Raw genomic sequence first — 26374 nt, 5'->3', positions numbered from 1 at the left:
GCAGCGACCCCTGCAGGCCGGAGGTGGTATTACATGACGTCAGTGACAGGCCAGTGAGAGCAGAGGAGGAAACCCATATTTCCTTAGTCAGGGGTCTCAAAGTCAAATTACCTGGGGGCCGCTGCAGGCAGTATCAAAATGACCAAAAAAAGACACAAAATTATAACAACAAAAAAAGACACAAAATGACAGAAAAAAAACTAAATTACTTAAAAAAGACACAAAATTACCAAAAAAAGACACAAAATTACTAAAAAAAAAGACAAAATTACCAAAAAAGACACAAAATTACAAAAAAAGACACAAAATGACCCAAAATACACAGAATTACCAAAAAAGACACAAAATTATTAAAAAAGACACAAAGTGACCCAAAAGACACAAAATGACAGAAAAAAACTAAATTACTTAAAAAAGACACAGAATTACCAAAAAAGACACAAAATTATTTTAAAAAGACACTAAATTATTTTTAAAAAGATGGATACAAAATGATCCAAAAAGACACAAAATTACTAAAAAGACACACATTTTAAAAAAGACACAAAATTACCAAAAAAAGTAATTAAAGGGACCTTCCACACACAACATGGTAAAGTGCCATTCATATAAAACAAACATTAAACTTTCATATCAAGGTGGGGGCCACAAAATATTGTAACAGGGCTGCAATTGGCCCGCGGGCCGCGAGTTTGAGACCCATGGCCTTAGTAGTACAGAAAATGAACATGGACAGATGATTAGAAATTCTGCTACTGATCATGAAAAGACTCTGGTGAACAGAAGTGGAGGGTCAGTAGTAAAAAAAAAAAAAGTTTAAAGGACAATGTTTGGTACAAATAAGTTAACACAACTTTATGTTAAAACAACTTTATTTAAAGTTGTGGTCAAACTTTAAATGTGGACGTATTTCTGTCAGTCAGAAACACCCAACAGCTGCCACACAGATAACTTGCTTGCTTTTTCAAAAATGGTGATTTTGAAACAAATTGATCAATCACAACTGTCTTACATTTGTTTCATCTATCCATCCATCCATCCATCCATCCATTCTCATCCACAAAAAATAAAGACAATATGGTCGTAACAGTGTAAACACATGGTAATATACATGAAAGCAAAAAAGCAATAGGTATCAGTGACAACAAATTAAATTTTAGGGTGTTGTGGCCGGGTCGCGGGGGCAGCAGGCTGAGCAGGGCATTCCAGGCGCCCCTCTCTCCAGCCACAACATCCATTTGTTGACTGACTGATAATTCCAGCATCCCATCATTTGAGTGTTTAACCTGTGGGGAGGGTGGGGGTTTGTTAGTGGGTGGTCCCAAAGGCACAAGCTCTTCTCCACACAGTGTGTGGAGGTCGTCCACTGCTCAGGACAATCCTGTCGGCTCTACTTCCATTGTTCTTTTGCAGCCTCGGGACTTTTTCTGGAGAGACTTTCCAAATGAGGAAAGAGCTGAAACCATGGCACACTGGTCTGTTTTAATGTTTTCATAGTTCTTCACGAATGAAGTGATGGAATGATTGAAGTCTGGGTTGTCCAATTTCTTGGTCATGTCCAGGAAGACGCTGTTCAGTCTGTCCTTGATGAGAGATTCACCTGGGAAAATAATGAATAGAGAGTTTGGTTTCCATCCAAATGTATCTCAATTTAAAAATATATATATATATATATATTTTTTTTTTTACCAAACTAGGCAAAAGAAAAAAGTTGCAAATAAATGTTTGTTTCCATCTACTACTGTTGTGCGATTATGATGAGTTGGTTAATTGTAATGGGTGTACGGCAGTAGGGCTGGGCGATATGGACCAAAAGTCATATCCTGATATATTTAGGCTGAATATCAAAATACGATATATATCCTGATATTTTTGTCGCAAAGTGAGAGCAAATGTTCAGTCAAAGCCAAATATGAAATGTCACAAGTAGTTTTATTGAGACCATTTATGTAAGTGAACATAAATACTGTATAACAACAGGAGTACCTTTTTAAAAAAAATCAAAGCTCCATAAAGTGCACATTTAAAAAAAAAATATATATCTTAAATAAAAATAGCCTATGAAATAAAATAGGCCAATCTTTTTCTCAAATAAACATATTTATATGAGAGAAGAATTAGGAACATTACAAAATAACTAAATATGACAAACCCTAATAAGGGCAGCATTTATATATAACGAAAGAAAAAAAACTGATCTATATTGATATATGCGATATGATCTAAAAGAAAAAATATCTTAAATAAAAATAGCCTATGAAATAAAATAGGTCAATCTTTTTCTAAAATAAACATATTTATATGAGAATTAGGAACATTACAAAATAACTAACTAGCAGCATTTATATATAAAGAAAGAAAAAAAACTGAACTATATTGATATATGCGATATGGTCTAATTCCATATCGCATTCAAAAATATATATATATATTAGGCAGCGCTGATTTTCCAATCAGACAACCATTATATAAGGGTAGAAGAGGGCAATTAAAAGTGTTGAAAAGCAATGTGGAAAACTGAAATGTTTGTTTTATGTATTAATGTGACGAAGATCTGTGTCACTTTTTTGTCTCTTTAACAGAGCAGAAGCTTCATATCAGTGGATGTTGAAGTCACATGCTTCATTTATGTCGTCATCATAGACTGTATAAAATATCATAATTTATTCATTAAAATGCTTCTTGCACTTGGTCGTGTTTTCCACTCAGCCGAGCATAAAAGCTTCTTCAAATGTTCGGTGTTTCTGTTGAGGGTTTTACTGCACAAATTTAAAATGTGGTGGATGGAAACCCACCTACTCTTTCACACATTACATTTCTGAACTTATTATTTTCATTTTACCAGAATCTGTCTCCACTGAGGTACTTGATGGGATCGGTGAGGACTCCATTGGTTCAGTGAAGCTGTCAGCATCACTGTCTACAGAGAAAGAGAATAAAACAGTCAACAAGCCGTTTGGGGTCACAGCTGTGTGTGTTTTAGATTTCTTATCAGCCATGTAACGGGCCAGAGGACTGGTTGTGTGTGTCTGTTTCTGTTTCCTTCCCAGGTGTTAACAACTTGATTGGGATCCACCTGGAAAGCTGATTTCCACCTGTGGAGCTGACCAATCAGAGGTGGTGTGTTCCAGTTGAAAAAGGGCCATTGTCAGGATCACCGGCGGCCATCTTGTCCTTGTTCTGTCTCTGCCTGTGAGACTCGTGTTTTGTGTGCTGCCAAACTTCAGATTTGATTTGTTCGTGCAATTTTGTGGTGGTGAGGTTGGGGCGTAGGTAAGTTGGGTACCCTACATTGCATCACTTAGATCATTTCTGTTAAACATACTAGGGTTATTGGTTGGTGCCACACCTGTATTTATTGCTAAACAATAGCTGTATCTGAATGTCAAGGAAGGATCCTCAAACAGCTGGATTTGAAGGATACTACATCATCGACATCCGCCGAAGGACAGACCAAAAAAAGACACAAAATGACCAAAAAAGACACAAAATAACTAAAAAAAGACAACAGACACCAATGACCAAAAAAAGACAAAAAATGACCAAAAAAGACACAAAATGACCAAAAAAAGACAAAAAAAAGACACAAAATGACCAAAAAAAGACACAAAATAACTGAAAAAGACACAAAATGACCAAAAAAAGACACAAAATGACCAAAAAAAGACAAAAAAAAGACACAAAATGACCAAAAAAAGACACAAAATAACTGAAAAAGACACAAAATGACCAAAAAAAGACACAAAATGACCAAAAAAAGACACAAAATAACTGAAAAAGACACAACAGACACAAAATGACCAAAAAAAGACACAAAATGACCAAAAAAAGACACAAAATGACCAAAAAAAGACACAAAATAACTGAAAAAGACACAACAGACACAAAATGACCAAAAAAGACAGAAAAAAGACACAAAATGACTTACAAAGACACGTAAAGACATGAAAAGGATTAAAAAATGGACAAAATAGCCCAAAAAGACTCCATAGAGTTTAACAATTATACAATGTTCACATTCTGGGTTCCTTTTGTGTACAATGAGATATTGTTTGAACAAAAAAAAGGTTAGAATTGTTCCATTGTTCATTGTTATAAATTGATCATTTTATTATTAATTTGATTTGTGTAGAACCGCCTCTGTCCAAATGTCCTGACAGACACATGCTTCACAACCCTCAGAACAGTGACATAAGACAGGGGAGTGTAATAGTGTAACTTTGTGACTTACCTGTTTCAGGATCAAAGTAGATTTCAGCAGCAGCTCCCTCAGACGGAGGTGGTTTGTCCTGCATCAGCGTCTCAAACCAGTCATCTGGAATGTCCTTTCCTGTTAGAGGGAAAACACAGTGTTTGAATGTTAGCAAAGGGAAATTGTTTGTTGCTTCCAATCTCTCACACGTTATTTAAAAGCCATTAGGAGGAAGCAGAGAAGCACACAGGTTTTTTCAGATTATCTGCCTCATGTATTACTGTCAGGATATAGTGACATTTTTGACAAATATGACAAAAACTTTCACGTTATTAACTGTAGCTTGAAAGTCGAACTTTTGAGAGTTGACATTTCGACTTCATTCTCAACATTTCTAGTTTAATGATCTATTTCATCATTTTTCTTGACATTTCAACTTTATTGCCAATATGTCAACTTCATTCTCGAAATACAAAAAAAATCATCCTCTCTGATTTATTTTTGTATCCTGAATCCCAGGACTGACAGGTCAAGGCCTGAAGTGCCCTTGAGCAAAGCACCTAACCCCAAAAAGGACGGGTTCAATGCAGAGTTTGAAATTCCCCATTGTGGGACTAATAAGGTAATCTTTAACTTATGTTTAGGTTTTTATAAGGTCCTGGTTTAGAATGCATTTAATGAGGTTTTTTTGTCTTAACAGCTAGAACAAAATGAATAAATAAAGGACAACTAAAAACTTTTACACACTTTTCTTTAATTATACCTGTTTAGCTTTCAAATAAAGGGGTCACTCCAAAACAAAAGTTGCATGAATAAACAATAGATTGACTGAAATAGGTATATAAATTCATGCCTCGTCAAATTGTAAAAAAAAAAAAAAAAGGTAAACCAGACTGTAACATAAAAAAACTAAATCTAAACTTTCCGCAACTATTTAGTGAAAACATTTTACTCTACATGATGACAATTCACTCCATTTAGCATGAAATAAAAACAACTCTACCCTAGTTTTACTCTGTATGGAACTGAATTTTATTTGTTACAGAAGTGAATTTGACAGAAAAACAGAAATCAAATTTTATTATAAATTGAGCTGAATTTTACTCAAACTAGAAAACAATTTTATTAGAAATAGAACAAATTTTTACTCTAAATAGAATTTATTATGACTTTTTATGAGTTTAACTTTATTATGAATAGAACTGGGGGGAAAAAGCTTGTTCTTAATTTTACTCCAATTAAATTTCAGTTTTTTTACTCCCATTCTGGTGACCACCGGAAATAATTACAATCCAAAATTAATAAAAATGACTCTTTCTGAGGAAAATAATGTTAACTCTGGAAAAATTACTCTCTCGTTTTTCCTTTGTATTATGCGTTTGAATACATATGATTGTTATGGAACAACTGAAGGAAATGTGAGTGAAGAGTTGTTACTACTTCATGGCATGAAATACATATAAATAAACTTCAATAACGTGAAGAAACTCACCAGTGGCAATTTGATAGAACAGTTTCCGTATGTCTGGTGGCACCCAAAGAAAGAAGCTGTCTTTATGTTCAAACGTCCCAGCTACCACACTCTGATGCTTACACTGGCGGCCGTGAAGCCCTACTGAGCATGTGCAGCAGCCAAGCGCCATGTTGACATGGTAGGACACTGCAGCGTTTGATAAGCTCGCCAAAGTGTAGTTGTCTTGGTCTTCCTGTAGCATTAAAACAAGGAGACAAAGTTGATTTTAGAAGGTGTGGAAGCACAGGTTGGAAATATTACAGTTGAGGCCATACAACATACATGTACTACTGGGATAGAGATATGAAAACCTTTTTATCTTTAACGTCTCAATAAGGGTATTTATTTTATTCACATTAGGAAAGTCAAACCCATTCTAGTAAAGGGCCTGTACACTGCAAAAAAAAGCCAACTTGTATTTTTTGGCCTAAAACAGTGATTTAAGTTGGTAAAGCTTGGAAATATAAATTATTGACATTTAGGGCAATAATGTAAGTTAGCACAACAAAGGAAGCCAGTTGTCTGCTCAAAAACAAGTTTGTGAGTTGTTGTTACTTATATCTTTAAGTTGGGGTTCAAAACAAGGGCCAATAGTTCTGCTAACTCTTATTTATTTGTTGTGAAATGCGGGAAAACGGTGAAATTCATTAGCGAAAGCTAGCGGCTAACTGATGCTAGCGGTTAACTGATGCTAGCGGCTAACTGATGCTAGCGGCTAACTGATGCCAGCGGCTAACTGATGCTAGCGGCGCTGCTTGTTACAGCAACAAGAGTAGCCATTAGCGTATCAATGCTAACTCAAACTTGTGGTCACAACATTAGCTGACATTTCATAGCGGCGTTACAATCGTGCCAATTCAGCACATTGCAGAAGTTAGCAGAAGTAAGGATTAAAAGTTATTACAATGTAAAATTATAAGTTAGTACAATTTACAGTTGAGTTGACAAAAATCAGAATTCAGAGTTGAGCAAACTCAAAAACAAAACTTAAAATATTTAGTTTAATTGTCCAACTTAAAATTTTATCGAAGTTTGTTGCCTTGAAATTTTGGGTTCACCCAACTTTTCTTTTTTTGCAGTGTAGGATTGTAGGTTTTCACCCCAGACTCCAAATATGTCACAAGAGCTGATACATCAAGTCCATAGCTAAATTCAGAAAACGTGACAGATTTATTTTTTTGTAAACCTGTGTGACAGGCGAGTTCCAACCTTATACAGTCTTCAAGCTTATACCGTAAGAATATAACAGTGGTTTGGCCAGGTGGGACAAAAAGTGACATCGCAGAGCTGCCAATAAATTATTCATAAAACATAATATATTTTTATAATAGTTTCTTTTCCACCTTCTCTTTCTCTCTTTTCTCTTGCACAAAAACATACACACACACTAGCGCGGCCTATTTTTTCTCTCTCTCAAACACACACACACACACACACACACACACATCCTTGTACTTCTATCTTTGTGAGGACCCTCATTGAAATAGTGAATTCCCTTGCAAGGTTATAATAGTTTTGGATTTTTCATTAGTTTTAGTTTTAATTTTGTTGTGAATTTTTGTTTTCAAATTCAGTTAGTTATAATGCAGACCGGCCGAAACTTCCTCACTTTGCAAAAATGTCCTCACTCTGTTGGTTAAAAACGTGTTGTGGTCCTCACTATGTAGGAAGTACAAGAACACACACACGCACACACACACACACACACACACACACACACACACATACACACACACATCCTTGTACTTCTATCTTTGTGAGGACCCTCATTGGAACAGTGAATTCCCTTGCAAGGTTATAATAGTTTTGGATTTTTCATTAGTTTTAATGCAGACCGGCTGAAACTTCCTCACTTTGCAAAAATGTCCTCACTCTGTTGGTTAAAAACGTGTTGTGGTCCTCACTATGTTGGAAGTAGAAGAACACACACACACGCACACACACACACACACACACACACACACACACACATACACAGGCACATAACACAGACACTTTTTCTTGGGCTCTTATTAGCCATCCCTCCCTGACACATCCAGATATTTTGAATGTCAGATATCTGAAGTGTGTCTCAGTGAGCTTCTCGGCTCGCATCCGTGAACAGCTCGCCGGTTTGACTCGGATCATGGGGCTTTTGTTGCATTGAGCAATAAAATATAACACATTTGCTCAGCAGTGTCACTTTTTTCTTCCACGTTACGACAGCCCCTTCTTATCTGATCTCCTTTGTTCAGGTCCACAAACCCTCCCGCCCACTACGCTCTTCAAGTGAAAGACGTCTGGCTCCTCCACCGCTGAAGGCCTCTATGTTTTAAACCAGACTCTTCTCCTCTGTAGAGCCCCTATAGGTGGGGGAACAAACTTCCAAACTCCATCCAATCTGCTGAGTCCTTCTCAATCTTTAAGAAGAGACTAAACTCTTTACTGAACACCTTCACTCTTGATCTACACTGACGACTGTGACAAGTATCGCACTGACCGCTGTTGCGACCTAAAAAGCTAGGTTTTTTTCAGGATATATATCGTATATAGATATTCAGCCTAAATAGATTGAGATATGACTTTTGGTCCATATCCCCCAGCCCTAATTCAGGCTGTCAAATCATTTTGCCCTGGTGTAAACCAGTAGTTCTCAACCTTTTTGAGTCCCGACCCCCAATTTAACATGCATGTTGTCCGCGACCCCCGCTCACTGAACAGAATCTTACACGCACAGTTCAGATCACACAAAAAAGAAACAAAATTACCAAAAAAGACACAAACTGACCAGAAAAGACACAAAATTACCAAAAAAGACACAAACTGACCACAAAATGATCAAAATAGACACAAAATGACCAGAAAAGACACAAAATTACCAAAAAAGATACAAAATTACCAAAAAAAGACACAAAATTACCAAAAAAGACACAAAATGACCATAAAAAAGACACACAATGACCCAAAAAAGAAACAAAATGACCAAATAAAGACACAAAATGACCATAAAAAAGACACACAATGACCCAAAAAAGAAACAAAATGACCAAATAAAGACACAAAATGACCAAATAAAGACACAAAATGACTAAAAAAAGACATTAAATGACTAAAAAGACTAAAACACTTTAATACAGTGGAGACAGAGCTGACTTCCAAAATGATTTGGCGACCCCCAGAAATCATCTCGGGACCCCAATTGGGGTCGGGACCCCAAGGTTGAGAATAGCTGGTGTAAACAACTGTCTGGCCTCTGTACATCTGCATGCCCCTGTGGTGTAGCTACCTGTGCTATGGAGTACTTCCCGATGTCCTCCGTCTCCAGCAGCCTCTGAGGAGAAGTGTGCAGCGTGCTGTTAGCAGCGTCTGTGAGCCGGCGGACGTAGTGTGAGTCCATCCTCGTGACCGCAAAGTCCAACAACTGTTTGACATTGAAGGCCTTCAGTCGGTGGAGGATCTTCTCTTTCACCACCCTCATGACGCTTTCCATGTAGCTGTTGGTGTTGGTGTGGTCCCCGCTGATGGGCTGCTGCACCCGCAGGCACATGGCCCACTCCTCCCGCCGCATGAACACCTCCTGCAGGTGTCGCACAAACTTTGGGTTCTGTGAGGCAACGTGGTGGCCTAACAGACTGTTGTAGCGTTTCATGAGAGCCGTTGGTGTGGAAGCGTACACCAGACCTCTGAAGGACTTCAGGAGGGGGGCCCTGTGCTGCTTGGGAACCCCATTGGAGCTGCTCCACAGCCACCTCCACATGGCCTGAAGGAGGTGGAACACAGAGAGGACTAATGTGGCCTCGGGGAAGGCTCCCTGCAGCGCCTGCCTGAGTGCGGGGCAGTCATCGGACATGACGACCAGAGGTCCATCTGGGTAGCCAAAGAACCGGTCCTGTGGAAAGACGGTCTGCAGCAGCTCCAAAGCAGCTGAGATGGTTGCCTGGGACTCAGACGTGGTGATAAAGACGCCCAAAGGCAACCCGCCAGCCGAGGAAGGGGCGAGGAGGAGAAAAAGGCGGTGAGTCTGTTTCTCTTTTGTCTTATTGTGGCAGTCACAATGCCCAGAGGAGTCCACAAACACCATCTCACTGCTCTCTCTCAGCCGGGAATGGACCCTCCTCATCACTGGCGTGCACATGGCGATCACCAGCTGATGGTCGGTGGTTTTTCCGATCCTGGCACAGACGTCCCCCTGCTCCTTATTGTAACCATCGAGGGTTTGTTCGAGGTCTTTGAGCATTTCTTCCTGTTCTGCTGCAACAAATGCTTTCTTGAACAGTTTGTGGTACAGTCTGCAATAAAGAAAAATAATATGTAATAATATTTTATTTATTATATTAATAGTTTGCTGGAATTCTACGGTGGCCCTGAGAGCTCACAGCGCTGCAACCTAAGAAAACACATGCAAATACACAAAACACAAACAAATTTAGAAAACATCTTGACATGACAACACAAGCGCAGCATTTAGAAAAAGCACTGCAAATAGACCACAACGCAATAGAAGTGTTTCCAGAGGACACTTAAAAGTGATGCACATGTCTGGATATAACGTATAACACTCTCGTATTGTTTAAAGAAGTGGGGTGGGATTGAACAAGTTTTTACTTCTTCCTACCCCTTTTCAAATATGTTGTTGCATTTTTATAGAGTGCTTGGCGGCCTTATCAGTGCAGGAGTCACTAGGGCTGACTCCTGTTGATGCATTATTATTATTATAGTATTGTTGTTGCATATTTGAAATAAAATCATAAATCATCACTTGATTTATATCATTAATTTTCATGTTATAACGTGATATATAGCGTTAGCCTGCTAGCCCGTATCAATCACATTGCAGTTAAACAAATCAAATAAATGAAGGATACACGTTTTAGTTGGTCTCTCTCAATAGCACCGAGTTGGTCTTGCTCTTACTAGCCCGCTAATGTTAGCACGCTATGATCGGCCGCTATTTTTAGCATGCTATCGATAGGCCACTAACTTTAGCATGCTATCGATCGGCCGCTAACTTTAGCATGCTACCGATCGGCCACTAACTTTAGCATGCTATCGATCAGCCACTAACTTTAGCATGCTATCGATCGGCCGCTAACGTTAGCATGCTATGAAATAACATGATAATATCACATGCGTGTCCAGATGTGTGCATCACTTTTAAGTGTACTCTGGAAACACTTCTGTTGTGTTGTGGTCTTTGCAGCGTTTTCTAAATACTGTTCTTGTGTTGTCAAATTGGTGAAGATGTTTTCTCAATTTGCTTGTGTTTTGTGTATTTGCATGTGTTTTCTTAAGTTGCAGCGCTGTGAGCTCTCAAGGCCACCGTAGAATTCTCATTAAATAAATGTGGCATTTGTGATTGAGTGGATTAGTTACTGACCTGTGACAAAACTGCAAATCGGGACAAGCCGAACTATCTCCAGCAGCACACACATAGTTGTCTCGTACCTCCTCCTGGACATCGTATTTAAGCGTCTCGAATGCTGTTAAAGGGGAGTGGCCACTTTCAAACAGCTTTGTCAGCTTTTCAACGGTTTCTCCTGAAACATCTCTCTTCGTCACGCTTTTAGCACATGAAGTAGGATGGTTGTGCTCATGGCGTAAGTTGACATGAAAGACGAGTCCGTCCCTCATGTGAGGATCTCCAGATCTGAGGTGAATAATGACAAGGAGCCATAAAGAGAAAGTAGAACAAAGATGATTGCACATAATGTTTCTGCAGTAGGCCTAATTACTCATTTATCCGGAGCACTGATTTGTCACTTTTTGACAAAATGACCACAAAATGATCAAAAAAGACACAAAATTACCAGAAAAGACACAAAATGACCAAAAAAGATACAAAATGACCAAAAAAGACACAAAATTACCAAAAAAGATACAAAATTACCAAAAAAAGACACAAAATGACCAGAAAAGACACAAAATTACCAAAAAAGATACAAAATTACCAAAAAAAGACACAAAATTACCAAAAAAAAGACACAAAATGACCCAATAAAGAAACAAAATGACCAAATAAAGACACAAAATGACTAAAAAAAGACATAAAATGACTAAAAAGACTAAAACACTTTAACACAGTGGAGACAGAGCTGACTTCCAAAATGATTTGGCGACCCCCACTTTTTGACGCCTGAACCTGGGATATTTTCTAGTAAACTGGAACCCGTCTGACCCACTAGTTGACCACATCACTGCGGTTGACACACTAATCAACATAAATACTGCTTAAATCAGGTGTTTTATCATTCCACTGTGCAATTAAACATTTTATCTCTGTGTAATGGTGCAATTTCAATGGTTGGGTCTGTCTATATTGTATGAATTGTTCCTAATTTTATATACACTACCGGTCAAAAGTTTTAGAACACCCCAATTTTTCCAGTTTTTTATTGAAATTCAAGCAGTTCAAGTCAAATGAACAGCTTGAAAGGGTACAAAGGTAAGTGGTGAACTGCCAGAGGTAAATAAAAAAAGGTAAGGTTAACCAAAACTGGAAAATAATGTACATTTCAGAATTATACAAGTAGGCCTTTTTACAGGGAACAAGAAATGGGTTAACAACTTAACTCTATGGAGTCTTGGGCTATTTTGTCCATTTTTGAATTCTTTTCATGTCTTTGTAAGTCATTTTGTGTCTTTTTTTGGTCATTTTGTGTCTTTTTTTGGTCATTTTGTGTCTTTTGGTGTCTTTTTTGGTCATTTTGTCTCTTTTTTTGGTCATTTTGTGTCTTTTTTTTTGTCCTTTAGTAAACTACACTAAAATATGATTTTGAATCTTTTTTTTACTTTCAAAACACTATCATGCTCAATAAAGAATTTTAAATGTTGCAAATGTGCATTAATTTCAGAGTACACTGAGACATTAAACTGCATAATTTTCAATTAAATTCTGGAAAAATTGGTGTGTTCTAAAACTTTTGACCGGTAGTGTATCTTATTGTTTAAAGTGTATTAATACTTTTACATTTCTTGTGTCTATTTCTTGTTATTTTATTGATTCTTCTTTCTAATTTTCTATACAAAAATGTACCCGTTGTGGCACTAATACAGGAATATCTTATCTTGTCGTGTGTGACCCCCCTGTTGCTTGGCAGTCACATATTGTGAAAACCACAACAACTTCAAGACTCCCAATCATAAGACAAAGAGTCGTGAAGTAAACAAAGTTATACTGAAAAATGTGTATGCAGGCTGAACCTGCAACCTGCAAAACTGTAGAAAAACTAGCACGTCACAAATTCTGAATTTAGACATCGTCTTGGTAACAAAGTATCGGCTCTTTGTTCAATAAAAACAGGCTGAAGAATCATGACAGATATAAGATCAGAGAGATGTGCTGATGATACGAATGAAAAAAGAGTAAGAAGATGTAATCTTCTTAGGCTCCCCGCCTCTGGAACTCACTACCACCCCAACTCAGGAACATTGACTCACTCCCTCATTTCAAATTAATACTTAAAACACATCTGTTTAAAACTGCTTATTCCCTTTGATGACTTTTACCCTGTCCAATATGTCTATTGTATTGTATTGTATTGTTATTCATTCTGTGTATTTTATTGCATTTTATATTGTATTTTATTACCGTTTCTTTTCTATCCTTTTGTACGGTGTCCTTGAGTGCCAAGAAAGGCGCCTCCAAATAAAATGTATTATTATTATTATTATAATCACAACTACAAATTGTGTTGTTTTCAAGTCTCTTTCAAGTCTATTGTTAGTGTGGCTCCGTCTAGTTTTACTTTAAAACGCACACTTCAATTATGGAGCGTGAGGATGTAGCTGACGCGTGTCTTAAGCCGAAAAAATACCACAGTTTCTTTCTTATGGTTTATTGAAAACCTTTCGTTTGAGCATTACAAACAATAAACTGCAGCAATCCAAAATAATAATAATTATGAGCACGGTCAAAAACTAGTGTGCTCTCCTCGTCTCCATAATCCTAATTAAAGCAAAGTAAGCAATTATGACGTTACACACATCTCAGCCAATAAGAAGAGTGCAATTCCTATGAACCAATAGGCATTCCTACAACCTCAATAAAGAACTATAAACTTATGAAATACAAATCTGAATTATTTAGCAGCTTCTCCACAATGTACAAAATGGCTCTAACATCTATTCTGGATCTACTGACCTCGACTTCCGCTCTCCAGATTCTGGCCGCCTTTTCAAGATCACGAACAGAGTCGCAGGGCAATCAGTGTTCTTGCTCCTCTTCTTGCACACATACCCAAATGTCTTATGTTGGCACCTGTAGTCCATCTGTGAACATAATACATGAATACACAGGACACAGGTTTCTATGGAAATGTACGATTTTCTTTGATTTTTTTACCATTTATACACAAAAACAGCAGAAAAAATAATAAATAATAAAACTACAAAACAGTCTATTTGCATGTAAATTAAGAATAGTAATGGCTTTCTCAGCTTGTCTACATATCATATATAAATAAAGTTATTAATGTAAATAAAACATGTGTATTTTCAATAAATAGATGGACTCCAGAGGGTTAAATTTAATTTCCATGTCAACAGTTAATAACAGTCATCAAAGCCATAGAAAAAGACGTAATAATAAAGTAAAACCGAATTTCTTCTATATCTGATTAAAACATTATAGACATTATAATGCACCCGCCATCCAAAAGTTACATTACAAAACTGAGTGACCTTTTTGGTTGTAATCTTCTGGCTGAATACAAGGAAGGAGCAGTAACAATAACAATAACAATAACAATAACAATAACAATAACTAACACAATAAGACATACATAAGGACTATTTAAAAACCATCTCATATCATATTTATTTATTTATTGTATATAAATTGTTCTTTTTTTCTCTTATGTGTGCTTTTTAACCTGTTTGCTGCTGGAAACTCAATTTCCCTGAGGGAGCTATCCCAAGGGATCAATAAAGTTTTATAAAAAATAAAATAAAATAAAATAAATAAAAAATAAAAAATAAAAAAAGCTCTTAGAGTTTTACTGCTCCTGTGCCTTTAAGAGATAATTCTTTACATAAAAAACTGCTTTCCTCCTGACAGCCTCATTAAAGCTTAAACTGAAAGTTACATTAAGAGGACGGATGGGAGGCTGAGAGGGTGAAACTTACTCGATACTTGTTGTAGCGGCCACCATTAGGATAGGTTTTAGAGATTCGCCATGTGAAGCCTGAGGAGCTCTGGAAGTCTTCAAACCATCCCTTTGCATCTTCAACACTCGACAGCTTTAACTTAATGCTTGCCCTGAAATGTGTCTCTCCTAACGTCACATAGCTGCACACTGTGTGGCTGTACTGCTCCGGCAATAGTTGCTGTCAAAATAAAGAGAGAGAGACAGACTGAGTGGACAGAAACAGGTCATCACAGGCTGGCTTCACTCAGAACACAGAGGTTGAAACAGAATCCTACTTCTTACTAAACTGCAAGAAATGTTAAGATTTGAGAGTTAATTCTTTGAAAAAAATAATAATATAATTACAATATTATACTAAAGGTGGGAATCACCAGAGGCCCCACGATATGATTTTATCCCGATATTTGAGTCACGATATGATATTATTGCGATTTTAAGCATTTCGCGATATGGTGAGTATTGCGATACAATGTATAGCAATTTGACTGATTAACTGCATTTTGTGTCCACAAAATTAAATTCAATCAAGAATTGTTTTGTCAAATAAGAGAAAATTCTCAGTCTATTCATCTCACTTCAGTCTTTTTATTTCTCCACAATGAGTCAAACCCACAGACTGACCAACAAAGTATTCAGTCAAACTGAACTGAACTGACAACTGCAGCATTTTATCAAACTTTCCTCAACTTTAAGCTTCTGCTCTGAATTTAGATTTGTTTACAAACATTAAAAAGCCTAACTTTTCAGCGTTATTTCAAAAACTTCCTGACGCACATGGTGACTATAGATTCCTTAGATCTTCTAGTTCTCATGATACCAGTATCTCCAGTATATTCCTAAAATTGAGCCCGCTACAGCCTCCGGAAAAAAAAGGCAAAAACACTGGCACTAAATAAACGCTAAATATCGTAATTGGCGGCCATGAAACGATATAAAATTGCCACGCAAAATATCACGATACTATGCTGTATCGATTTTTTCCCCCACCTCTATAATATACAGTGTTGGAGAGTTGTGAACTACATGTAATTAAACTAGTAGTTTCACTACATTTTGCAGTAGCTTGTTGGGATGCAACTACATTCATATCTGCATAGTGAATTACTTTTTTTTTTTTTGCCATTTTCTTGTAGTTAATTACTGAAACCACAAACTATTTCGGGCCATAAAAAGAAATTAATTTCAGTTTCATTTAAATTTTGCTATTGATTCCCTATTAGGGCTGCACAACTAATAAAAATGTTGGAATCGCAACATGGTGTTATATCCAAATTGCAGGACAGGCAATGTTTGTTCAATGCTAAATATGTGTCAAAATACCCTTCTAAATCAAGTATTGTGGTATTGTGGTGGTCTTTATGCAAGTATTTGTGCTTGTACAGATCCTCATAAGACTCATCTCACCATGATCATTCATATATTTTTAAATGCAAATAAAGAGATGCAAAAAATGATTATACACTCCCATATTATAAATAGTATTGTAATTGGAATATCAGTTAAAAAAATAAATTGCATATTTTTTTAAATACTGTAATTAAAACCCTTCGACATCTTTGAGCTGAACTGTCAGCTCACCTGTGAAGATTATCTGGCTGTAGTTTTTTTATGTGTTAAATCTGTATTTGTTCAAATAAATTGAATATGGTAGGTTTCAATAGTCACAAATGCTGTTAAATGTTCAGAGAAGTTGTTGCATGTTATTTTAAGAGTTCCCCGTGTTTCTGCTTGGTGCAATACCCCAATCTGGAATCTACAGGTGCATCTCAATAATTTATAATATGATGGAAAAGTCCATTTCCAGTAGTTCGAGTCAAACAGCCCCAACCAAGTATTGAGTACATATAGATGGACAAACTTTTCAGAGGCCAACATTTCCATATTAAACATACTTTTTAAAATTCCTCTTTTGTAATAATCATTTTTTTAAGACACTGAATTTTTGGTCTTCATTAAATGTAAGCCATAATCATTACAATTAGAAGAAAATTAAATAAATTAAGACATGAAATGTTTCATTCTGTGTGTAATGGATCTATATAATGTGTTATTTCCACTTTTTGAATTGAATTACTGACATAAATAAACTTTTCTATGATATTCTAATTTACTGAGATGCACCTGTATAGTGTCTGACTGATTGGCAAACATTACTTGCACTTTACCCTGAATAATGGATAATTTTATTTAGGAAGTGAAAAAGGAAAGAGGGAATTGAGTGGCATACTGAGCTTCAGATCTCTTTAACTATTCCACTCGTGCACATAACCCACTGGCTCTTAATATCCCTGCTGTTAAAACGGAGGTAGGGAAATTCGCTTTTGTTTATTTTGCTCCTTTTAAATGGAATAATCTACTGTCTCAGCTTCAGTTGGATACAATGATTCCTTTTAATCATTTTAAATACATTTTTGTTGATTATGATTTCTGAATGTTCATGTGCTTGTTTAATTCATTATGTGCTTCTGTTGAGTGTATATTAATATGGATATGTATTGTAATGTGTTGAATTGTATTTGTGCTGTAATCAGGTCACCATTGGAAATGAGAGCTCGCTCTCAATTGCCCCTCCCTGAATAAATAAAATAAATGTGATATATTGTCACATTGTCATGAAGGGTTTTTTTTTTACAAAGTAGTTTGAAGCAGCTTTGTAGCAGCTTTAGTTCACCAAACTAGAATTATCCGAATCCGAATTATATTATTAGGGTAGCTAGCTCAACTTTTTCCTAGTGTTAAGTAACCAAAAGCTTGCAAAGCAATGATTTTTAAGTAAATTTCCCAACACTGATGTATCCTGAGTTAATCCAGTCCCACAATCTCAGAACCACTATATGTGGAGAATACGTAGAAATGTCAGTGTGTGGGTTTATCTGGAAAATGTGGCGTCTTAAGAGAAATGCATTATGTAGCTAATATTTCTAAGTGGTTATTAGTACAGTAATTTACTCCAGCTGCCCATGTTATGACATATGGTTATGACTTGTTTACAAATAGCTAGCTGGCTAGCTAATTAGCAAAGTCTCACTCAAATCTGACCTCCAGCAACGCCAGCGACTGCTCCGGCTCTGTTTCTTTATTACAGGACTTGCACCACATGTCACATATACAAATAATTAAAATAAAAATAAAAACACTGGAAGTACTTAATAAATAAACAACTTAAAGTTTCGCTGCGTCTTGACTGGAAATTCAAAGGAGTGACTAGCTGGTCCTTGATACCCAGAATGCATTGCGGGAAGCCGTTACTCGGCCTCTGATTGGCTAGACGCTTTCAGGCACTGAAGACAGCGACCCCTGCTGGGCTGGAGGTGGTACAACACCTCTGAGAGTGGAGAAAAGAAAAGAAAAAGACTGAGAGAGAGATTTTGTTTCAAATGTGTCATCTTCCTATGCATTCATTTCTGTCTCTGTTCAGCATCTTTCAGTCTGTCCTTACATCACATGCATGGCTCCTTTTTCTCCACACAAACTTGGCTATCAGTCAGATTTTTCATTTTATTTTAATTAACAAAGTATAAAGCTGCCAGGAACCCAAAATACAAACAAAAGACACAGGAGTCTATGGAAATGTACGATGAATTATTATTTTTTTTTTTTTACCATTTATACACACACAAAAACAGCAGGAAAAAAAGAATAAATAATAAAACTACAAAGCAGTCTATTTGCATGTAAATTAAGAATAGTAATAGTTTTCATTGTAGAAAGAAAATTCACATTTGAAAAATGGTCTAGAAACATAAATGGCACACTGAAAACTCCTGATTGCTCTTTTAACTGGCTTTCTCAGCTTGTCTACATATCATATATAAATAATGTTATTAATGTAAATAAAACGTGTGTATTTTCAATAAATAGATGGACTCCAGAGTGTTAAATTTAATTTCCATGTAAACAGTTAAAAACAAACAGTCATCATAGCCATAGAAAAAGACGTAGTAATAATAAAGTGAAACCGAATTTCTTCTATATCTGATTAAAACATTATAGACCTAATGTACCCGCCATCCAAAAGTTACATTACAAAACTGAGTGACCTTTTTGGTAGTAATCTTCTGGTTGACAGTGTTAAGAATCAGACAAGATTAGTTAGAGCTGTTTAAAAATTTGTAATTTACAGTTTCGGTGATCTTCTCTTTTTAGGAGATGTACAAAATTGAAAACGTTTGGTTTTATAGTTTGAGAAAGTTTATTACAGATATTGGGGCTGAAATATAATTTAATCCATCATTTTTTTAATTTATACTCAAACACTGGAAATCCACATACCTCCTCCAGTACTACATTGCAAAAATATGTTCTGTTTTGGCATTAGGAATGTTTTTTTCATAGTTTAGGGTTAGGTTTATTTAGTGTTAATGTTGTAGATTGAATGTTTTAGGTAAAAAAGAGTCACAGTAATGGTAAAAATGAGCATGGTTACAGTTTAGTACTTTGAAATGTATTCCATTCCATTCCATTAATTATTATACAACATCAGAGTCACTGATACACGATAGATGTTAAAACACACAAGCCACACAATGAACATGCTGTTCTGTAAACATAAAAGTTATAAAAGTAAGAAAACGGTAGTGTTAATACATTTAAAGTGCTTAAAATACAGAAAGGTTTTCCAACTCCAGTGGTTATAGTAGTTCAAATCCTTCTCAGAAGGAAAAGATGACAGTAAATACAGTGAGGAAAAACACCACAAAACATCTGACCAGCATGATCATCATCTCGGTTTTAAAATACTTGATCATTGTGGCCTCTTTAAAGTTTTAGAATAATCAGATTGTCAACAAAAGAACAGTGAAAAGACAAAACACATTAATAGTCTAGACGGATTTCAGAAAAAGGGCCTTCAATAAGAAGTGAGGAGCATTTATGGGTACAAGTCGGGAACCGGCCTACCTGAGGGTGCCGAGTCCAAAAAAAATGGTTCCGAAGCGAAATTTTGAGTTTTTGACCTTCTAATTTGTATATCAAATGGCCAATTGCCCATCTTGCACAGTCATTGGACCATTTCCCCTTAGTATTTTTGTAAGTAGGCAATCAAGATGAGGAAATTAAGTTTCTGGATCTATAGTCTAGTCACACAAATAATGCTTAATTTCACCTTAAAAGTTGGTATTTTGCATATATATAGATATACATAAAAAAGAGACTGAGCCTCCACTTTATTCTTGCTCTGACCCTAGACTATAGATCTAGAAACTTAATTTCCTCATCTTTGATTGCCTACTTACAAAAAAACTTGGGGAAAATGGTCCAACAACTGAGCAAGATAGGCAATTTGGCCGCCATATTGATATGCAAATGAGAAGGTCAAAAACTCAAAATTTCGCTTGGGAACCATTTTTTTGGATTCAGCACCCTTGAAATAAGTAAAGTAGGCCGGTTCCTGACTTGTACCCATAAATGCTCCTCACTTTCACTTTTTGGACAATTCCGTCTAGACTATAATGCAGGCAGGTCCATGAAAGCTCCCAATTTGTAGTGTTTTCACAATAAAAATAACAACATATTAATTCAGTTTTCAACTCAATCCATCTGTCCATTCTCTGGTTTTTGGTGTGAAATATTCGGCCTTGGCCTCACACGTGTGTGGAGGAGTCAGGAGGTGGGTGTGCCAGGAACACACTTTCATTGAAATTGTTGGAGAAGCTGGTGTGGTAGCAGGGGCTGCTCCTGCTGCTCCTGCTGCTCCTGCTGCTGCGAGGCTGAGACGAGGCTGCTGGGGATTTAATAGCTGAGAGCCTCTGGGCCTGACACAGCTTCTGGATCAGGAAACGCTTGTCACGGCCCTCCTGGGAAACAAAATAATACACATTTAGTAGGGCAAAAATCATAATCAGGATTATTTGGGGAAAAATTGAGATCACAATTACTCATTTACTTTGGCAACATCCTGCATTTACTGAACTAAAAAAAAATCAGATTTTATTGAACTTTAAATATAATTAAACTGAAAAACAAATTTTTAAAAAAATGGAAAAAATGTGATAAATAAATAAAGTAAATCAATAATAAAATAAATAAATAAATAAATGAATAACTAAAATACATATTTAGATAAATATATTTTTTTTAAATACATACATTTTGATTTAAAAAATAAATAAGATCTAGATAATAACCTACTGGGAAACAAAATATTACACATTTAGTCAAAAATCATGATCTTGATTATTTGGAGAAAAATTTAATATCACAATTACTCATTTACTTTGGCAATATCCTGCATTTACTGAACTAAAAAAAAATCTGATTTTATTGAACTTTAAATATAATTAAACTGAAAAACAAATTTAAAAAAAATGGAAAAAATGTGATAAATAAATAAAGTAAATCGATAATAAATAAATAAATAAATAAAATACATATTTAGATAAATATATTTTTTTTAAATACATACATTTTGATTTCAAAAAATAAATAAGATCTAGATAATAATTACGCCTATCTTATAAAATTACTGCACTTCCACAACCTACTGGGAAACAAAATATTACACATTTAGTCAAAAATCATGATCAGGATTATTTGGGGAAAAATTTAATATCACAATTACTCATTTACTTTGGCAACATCCTGCATTTACTGAACTAAAAAAAATCTGATTTTATTGAACTTTAAATATAATTAAACTGAAAAACTCATTTTTTTTAAAAATGGAAAAAATGTGATAAATAAATAAAGTAAATCAATAATAAATAAATAAATAATGAAAATACATATTTAGATAATTATTATTTTTAAATACATACATTTTTATTTTAAAAAATAAATAACATCTAGATAATAATTACGCCTATCTTATAAAATTACTGCACTTCCACAACCTACTGGGAAAAAAATAAACAAATTCAATCCAACAAAATAAGAAATAAATGAAAGAAAAATTAAACAAATATTTAATATTTTGGTAAACTATACAAGTATCAGTAACTCAGAGAAAAGTAGAGGACCAGTGTGAGCTTGATTTATAGCATCATTGTGAAATGCTTTATCTCCATTATCTTGTTTTCATAATTCTTCAAAGCCAAAATCCTGATTCAAAATTAATTAATATGAACTGTCCAGCCCTAATAGACAGTTGGTCCAAACTTTGGTTATAACTCACATGATGATCAATGTCTGATAAAGAAAAGAGAGAGAATAGAGACAGGTGAAATAGACTAGAAGGCAGATTTTTGGGTCAACCTACCATTGCCAGCTGCTCCCTCAGTTGGTTAATAACTCTCTTGTGAGCTCCAGCGAGTGCGATCACATAAAACATGGCCAAACTGCAGAAAAATTCCAGTAAAATTACAGTGAAAGAGAGAAAAGAACAGTTGAAACATCAGTTTTGCGATGATCATCAATTCAGTTCAGTTCAGCTTTCATTTCGAACATGTGCGAGTAACACAACAAAGTAAACTCAAAAACAAATACATCCAATGAGAATAATCAAAACAAAAAAAATAGCAATAGTCAAAACAAAAGCTATAACGTGAACGCAACATGTCCGAAAAGAAGTAGGATGAAGCATAATATGCTTATTTAAACCTTCTCCACTACTCAATTAACACTTTTTTTTTTTTTTTTCCAAAACATACACTACTGGTCAAAAGTTTTAGAACACACCAACTTTTCCAGATTTTAATTGAAAATGATGCAGTTTAATGTCTCAGTCTACTTTGAAATTAATGCACATTTGCAACATTTAAAATTCTTTATTGAGCATGATAGTGTTTTTAAAATAAAAAAAAGATTCAAAATCACATTTTATGTTGGACTAAAGGACTAAAAAAAGACACAAAATTACCAAAAAAAAAGACACAAAATTACAAAAAAAGACACAAAAAGACACAAAATGACCTACAAAGACATGAAAAGAATTCAAAAATGGACAAAATAGCCCAAGACTCCATAGAGTTAAGTTGTTAACCCATTTCTTGTTCCCTGAAAAAGGCCTACTTGTATAATTCTGAAATGTACATTATCTTTCAGTTCTGGTTAAGCTTACCTTTTTTTATTTACCTCTGGCAGTTCACCACTTACCTTTGTACCCTTTCAAGCTGTTCATTTGACTTGAACTGCTTGAATTTCAATAAAAAATGGAAAAATTGGGGTGTTCTAAAACTTTTGACCGGTAGTGTACATATTTAAATAATACATATTTACAAAAAAAAAAGAAAATAAATAGATTAAATAAACAAATACATGAATAATTTATCATTTATGAAAACACCCGGTTGTTAAAGCCCTTCTTCCTCCCTGTACAATAACAAATAATAACCTGGTTCATTACATACCGTCGTTATGCACTTTATGTGTTTTTTATGCACACTGTTCATTGCACCTTATTTGTTTCATAGCACCAACATTTTTATACTGCATATTCATATTTATTCTGCACAGGAATTCTACTCCTTAATACATACTCCTTCTTTAGACACTTTATTTGTATTTTTACATTACATTTTATTGTATTTTATTGTATTTTTATATTTTATTGCTTGAAGTATGCCTAGGTTGTTCTTTTTATTTAATTATTTAATTGTGTTGTTATTGTCTCTGTGTGTAATGCTGCTGCTACACTGTAATTTCCCAGCTTGGGATAAATAAAGTACATCTATCTATCTATCTATCTATCTATCTATCTATCTATCTATCTATCTATCTATCTATCTATCTATCTATCTATCTACCTGGTGAAAACCATGTGTTTGTACCGTTTTTTTAAACTGGATCGACGCTGTAAGAGCTGACAGAAACACGTACCATGTGACCACGAAGAAGGAGACAGCGAACGCCTCTGATGAGAGAGCGAAGAGGAGGTTTCTCATTTCAGTGGGTAGTTGAGATACAGTAGTTGGCAGCACCTCCCAGGAGGTGTTGTAATTAACAAACGGTCCACAGGCCTGGGAGCAGTTGATTCTGAGCAACAACAGATGGAGAGGAACATTTCATCAGTGAAACACAGAAGACAAATACACACAGAGACGGGATATTTATCAGACAAACACTGACATGAGACTCCCCGACAGACTGAAGTTAAAATAAAACATGGCCGCCAACGGTGCATTACTCACTGCGCCACGCTGAAAGTGACAGGCAGGCAGGCCAGAGCCAGGCCGATCAGCAGCACGGCCAGGAAGAAGAAGTTGGAGCTGGAGGCTCGGAACGGACGTGTTGCCGGGCGACAGTTCTTCATCAGCGACACCTACGGCCAGGAGCACAAACCTTATATTTCAATTCAATTCATTTTTTTTTCTTTTTTTTTGATTGATTGATTGATTGATTGTCTTTATTTCGAACATGCAGGCAATAAAAAAACAAGTTTAAATATTAATAGATGAATAAATAAAAAACAAAACAAAAAAGCAAAAAAATTGAAAAGAAACAGACACTTTCTGCAAGCTCGAAAGGGGGTAGGAGGAAGTAAAAAAACGTATCTAGTCCTACCCCTTAACGGGTCAGTATATACATATATATGTGAATAATCAGTATAGTCACATACAAATATTATAAATAATTATATATATACATATACTATAAACAATTTATATTACATTGTGAAAACTCTTTTTTTTATTAAAGTATTTATTTAATTTTTCAACATATAATACAAACACTTACAAACAGCTGAGACAGACACCAAAAACAGACAGAGAAAAAAAACAAAAAACAAATAAATAAATAATAATAATAATAATAATAAAAAAATAAAAACATCTTTTTTTTAATTTTTCAATTCAATTCAATTCCATTCAATTCAATTGGCTTTATTGGCATGACGTAACACTGTACATATTGCCAAAGCAAGCGTCAGAAAAAAAAGATAACAGTAAGGAAAGCAATATTTACACTAAATTATTATAATTCTATTATTCATTTTAAAAGAAAAGAAAAACTAATAACAATAAAAGAATAATAAAAAAAAATCCAGAAACTTCTACTGATCTGGTTTTGACCAAGGTTGTAATAGTTTTGGATTTGTCATTAGTTTTGGTTTTAATTTCTTTGTCAATTTTTGTTTTCAAATTCAGTTAGTTTTAATGAGTTTTTAGAGTGTGTTTGCTAGTTTTAATTAGTATTTATTTATTGGAAAAAAGCTTAGTTTTTGTTTAGTTTTTATTAGTTTTAGTGTTAGTTTTTTGTAATGGGGTATTTGTTGGGTGCGAGATTCAATAAGGTCACAATAAATGTTTCCTTTATTTCCTTTGCCTGATCCATCTCAGCCCCAATAAGTTTACTAAGTCATAAAACCAAATAGATGAAATAGATTTCATATTAACCAAAAGATTGACATATTAAAAAAAGTTGACAAAAACGAAAGACTTGATTGTTTCATGTGAGAATTGTATTTTCTTTGTCTGATGCATTTTTTAAATTTGAAAAATAAAAAAAGACCTTGATCAAAAAACGAAAACGAAGGACATTTTCACTATTTTTTTTTTTTAGTTTTACAGTTTCAGTTAGTTATTTTTAAAAACTCTTGTTTTTATTTTTATTTCAGGTAACAAAAATGTTTTTTTCAATTGTAGTTTTTGTTATTTCGTTAGTTTTCATTAACTATAATAACCTTGATTTCGACCCACCAAAAAAAAAAAGTCACCTTTTTGATATAGAAGATGAAGAAGTATTTGATGGTGCAGATGGCGGGCAGCAGCGGGCTGTAGAAGGTGCCGATCCAGCAGATGGTCTGACCGTAGACGATCTCCAGCACGTTCTGAGGAATAGCAAACTCCTGCTCCCCCCACCACTTAGCCAGGCCGCAGTCACAGTGGGTCACTATCAGCCTGAGCAGAGCAGGAGCACAAGGACACTGTTACAAACAGCTAAAGAACAAAGGGACAAACATCTCCACCAAGGCAAGAAAAATGATTGGAATGAGTATTATAGTTGAGAAAGGCTTAAAGAAAAAATATTAATGCTTAATGCTCAGTGTTCCTCGGACAAATACTGAATTTGGAAAAACTGCTTTCAATTTTTCTGCTGCAACTAGACTTACTTTCTGGGAAACTCCACAAAGATGGTGACAGCAACAATGATGATGAAGTCAAAGATGGTGAGTTTGTACATCTCCTGGCCCACGCGGGTCTCCCAGCACTGTGGACAACCACACAGAGGTAAAGAGTTAGAAAGAAGCACAGATACACAAGACTCTGAATATATCACTATAAGATATTCCTAAAGCATATCCAAAGATCAGTCCCATCATGTGTTACAGCTTAAAGAATGTGTTCTGTCAGATTTTAGTGAATACATTTTTTATTTCAGCTAAACCAATCATGGCTTCCTACTAGCGTTGAGGAGGACAGACTTTCATGTTTTTGACAGGATCTTGTTTTTACAAATGGTTTACTTTTGGTGACGCTGTAAAAGAAACATGTAGAATAGGGGTCTCAAACTCAAGTTACCTGGGGGCCGCTGGAGGCAGTATCAAAATGACCAAAAAAAGACGCAAAATCACAAAAAAAGACACAAAATGACTGAAAAAACACTAAATTACTTTAAATAAAAAGACACAAAATGACCAAAAATACACAGAATTACTAAGAAAGACAC

The 26374-nt window shown here is 35.2% G+C and overlaps 2 protein-coding genes across 2 annotated transcripts in view; both read right to left on the bottom strand.

Annotated features, from left to right (window-relative positions):
* nomo (nodal modulator) overlaps nucleotides 1-26374 on the bottom strand; it is an 86830-nt gene that overhangs the window by 47751 nt on the left and 12705 nt on the right. Inside the window, exons 11-16 of the mRNA XM_059354245.1 lie at nucleotides 25818-25915; nucleotides 25422-25605; nucleotides 23896-24026; nucleotides 23585-23740; nucleotides 22026-22104; nucleotides 20419-20625 (exon numbers count right to left, since the gene is read on the bottom strand). Coding sequence (XP_059210228.1) covers nucleotides 20419-20625; nucleotides 22026-22104; nucleotides 23585-23740; nucleotides 23896-24026; nucleotides 25422-25605; nucleotides 25818-25915 — 855 coding nt within the window. The remainder of the gene's footprint in view (nucleotides 1-20418; nucleotides 20626-22025; nucleotides 22105-23584; nucleotides 23741-23895; nucleotides 24027-25421; nucleotides 25606-25817; nucleotides 25916-26374) is intronic.
* Nucleotides 1029-17991, bottom strand: si:dkey-75a21.2 (uncharacterized protein LOC794385 homolog). The gene is made up of 9 exons (XM_059354147.1): nucleotides 17870-17991; nucleotides 14808-15008; nucleotides 13825-13952; nucleotides 11062-11331; nucleotides 8971-9973; nucleotides 5685-5898; nucleotides 4232-4330; nucleotides 2843-2920; nucleotides 1029-1600 (listed from the first exon to the last, which is right to left on the bottom strand). The coding sequence occupies exons 1-9, from the start codon at nucleotides 17927-17929 to the stop codon at nucleotides 1371-1373; spliced, it is 2283 nt and encodes a 760-aa protein (XP_059210130.1). The 5' UTR covers nucleotides 17930-17991; the 3' UTR covers nucleotides 1029-1370.

The sequence above is a fragment of the Centropristis striata genome, chromosome 1 (assembly GCF_030273125.1).
Source record: "Centropristis striata isolate RG_2023a ecotype Rhode Island chromosome 1, C.striata_1.0, whole genome shotgun sequence".
Taxonomy (NCBI): domain Eukaryota; kingdom Metazoa; phylum Chordata; class Actinopteri; order Perciformes; family Serranidae; genus Centropristis; species Centropristis striata.
Note: the sequence above shows the minus strand (reverse complement) of the source record. Positions and strands in the feature narration are given on the sequence as shown.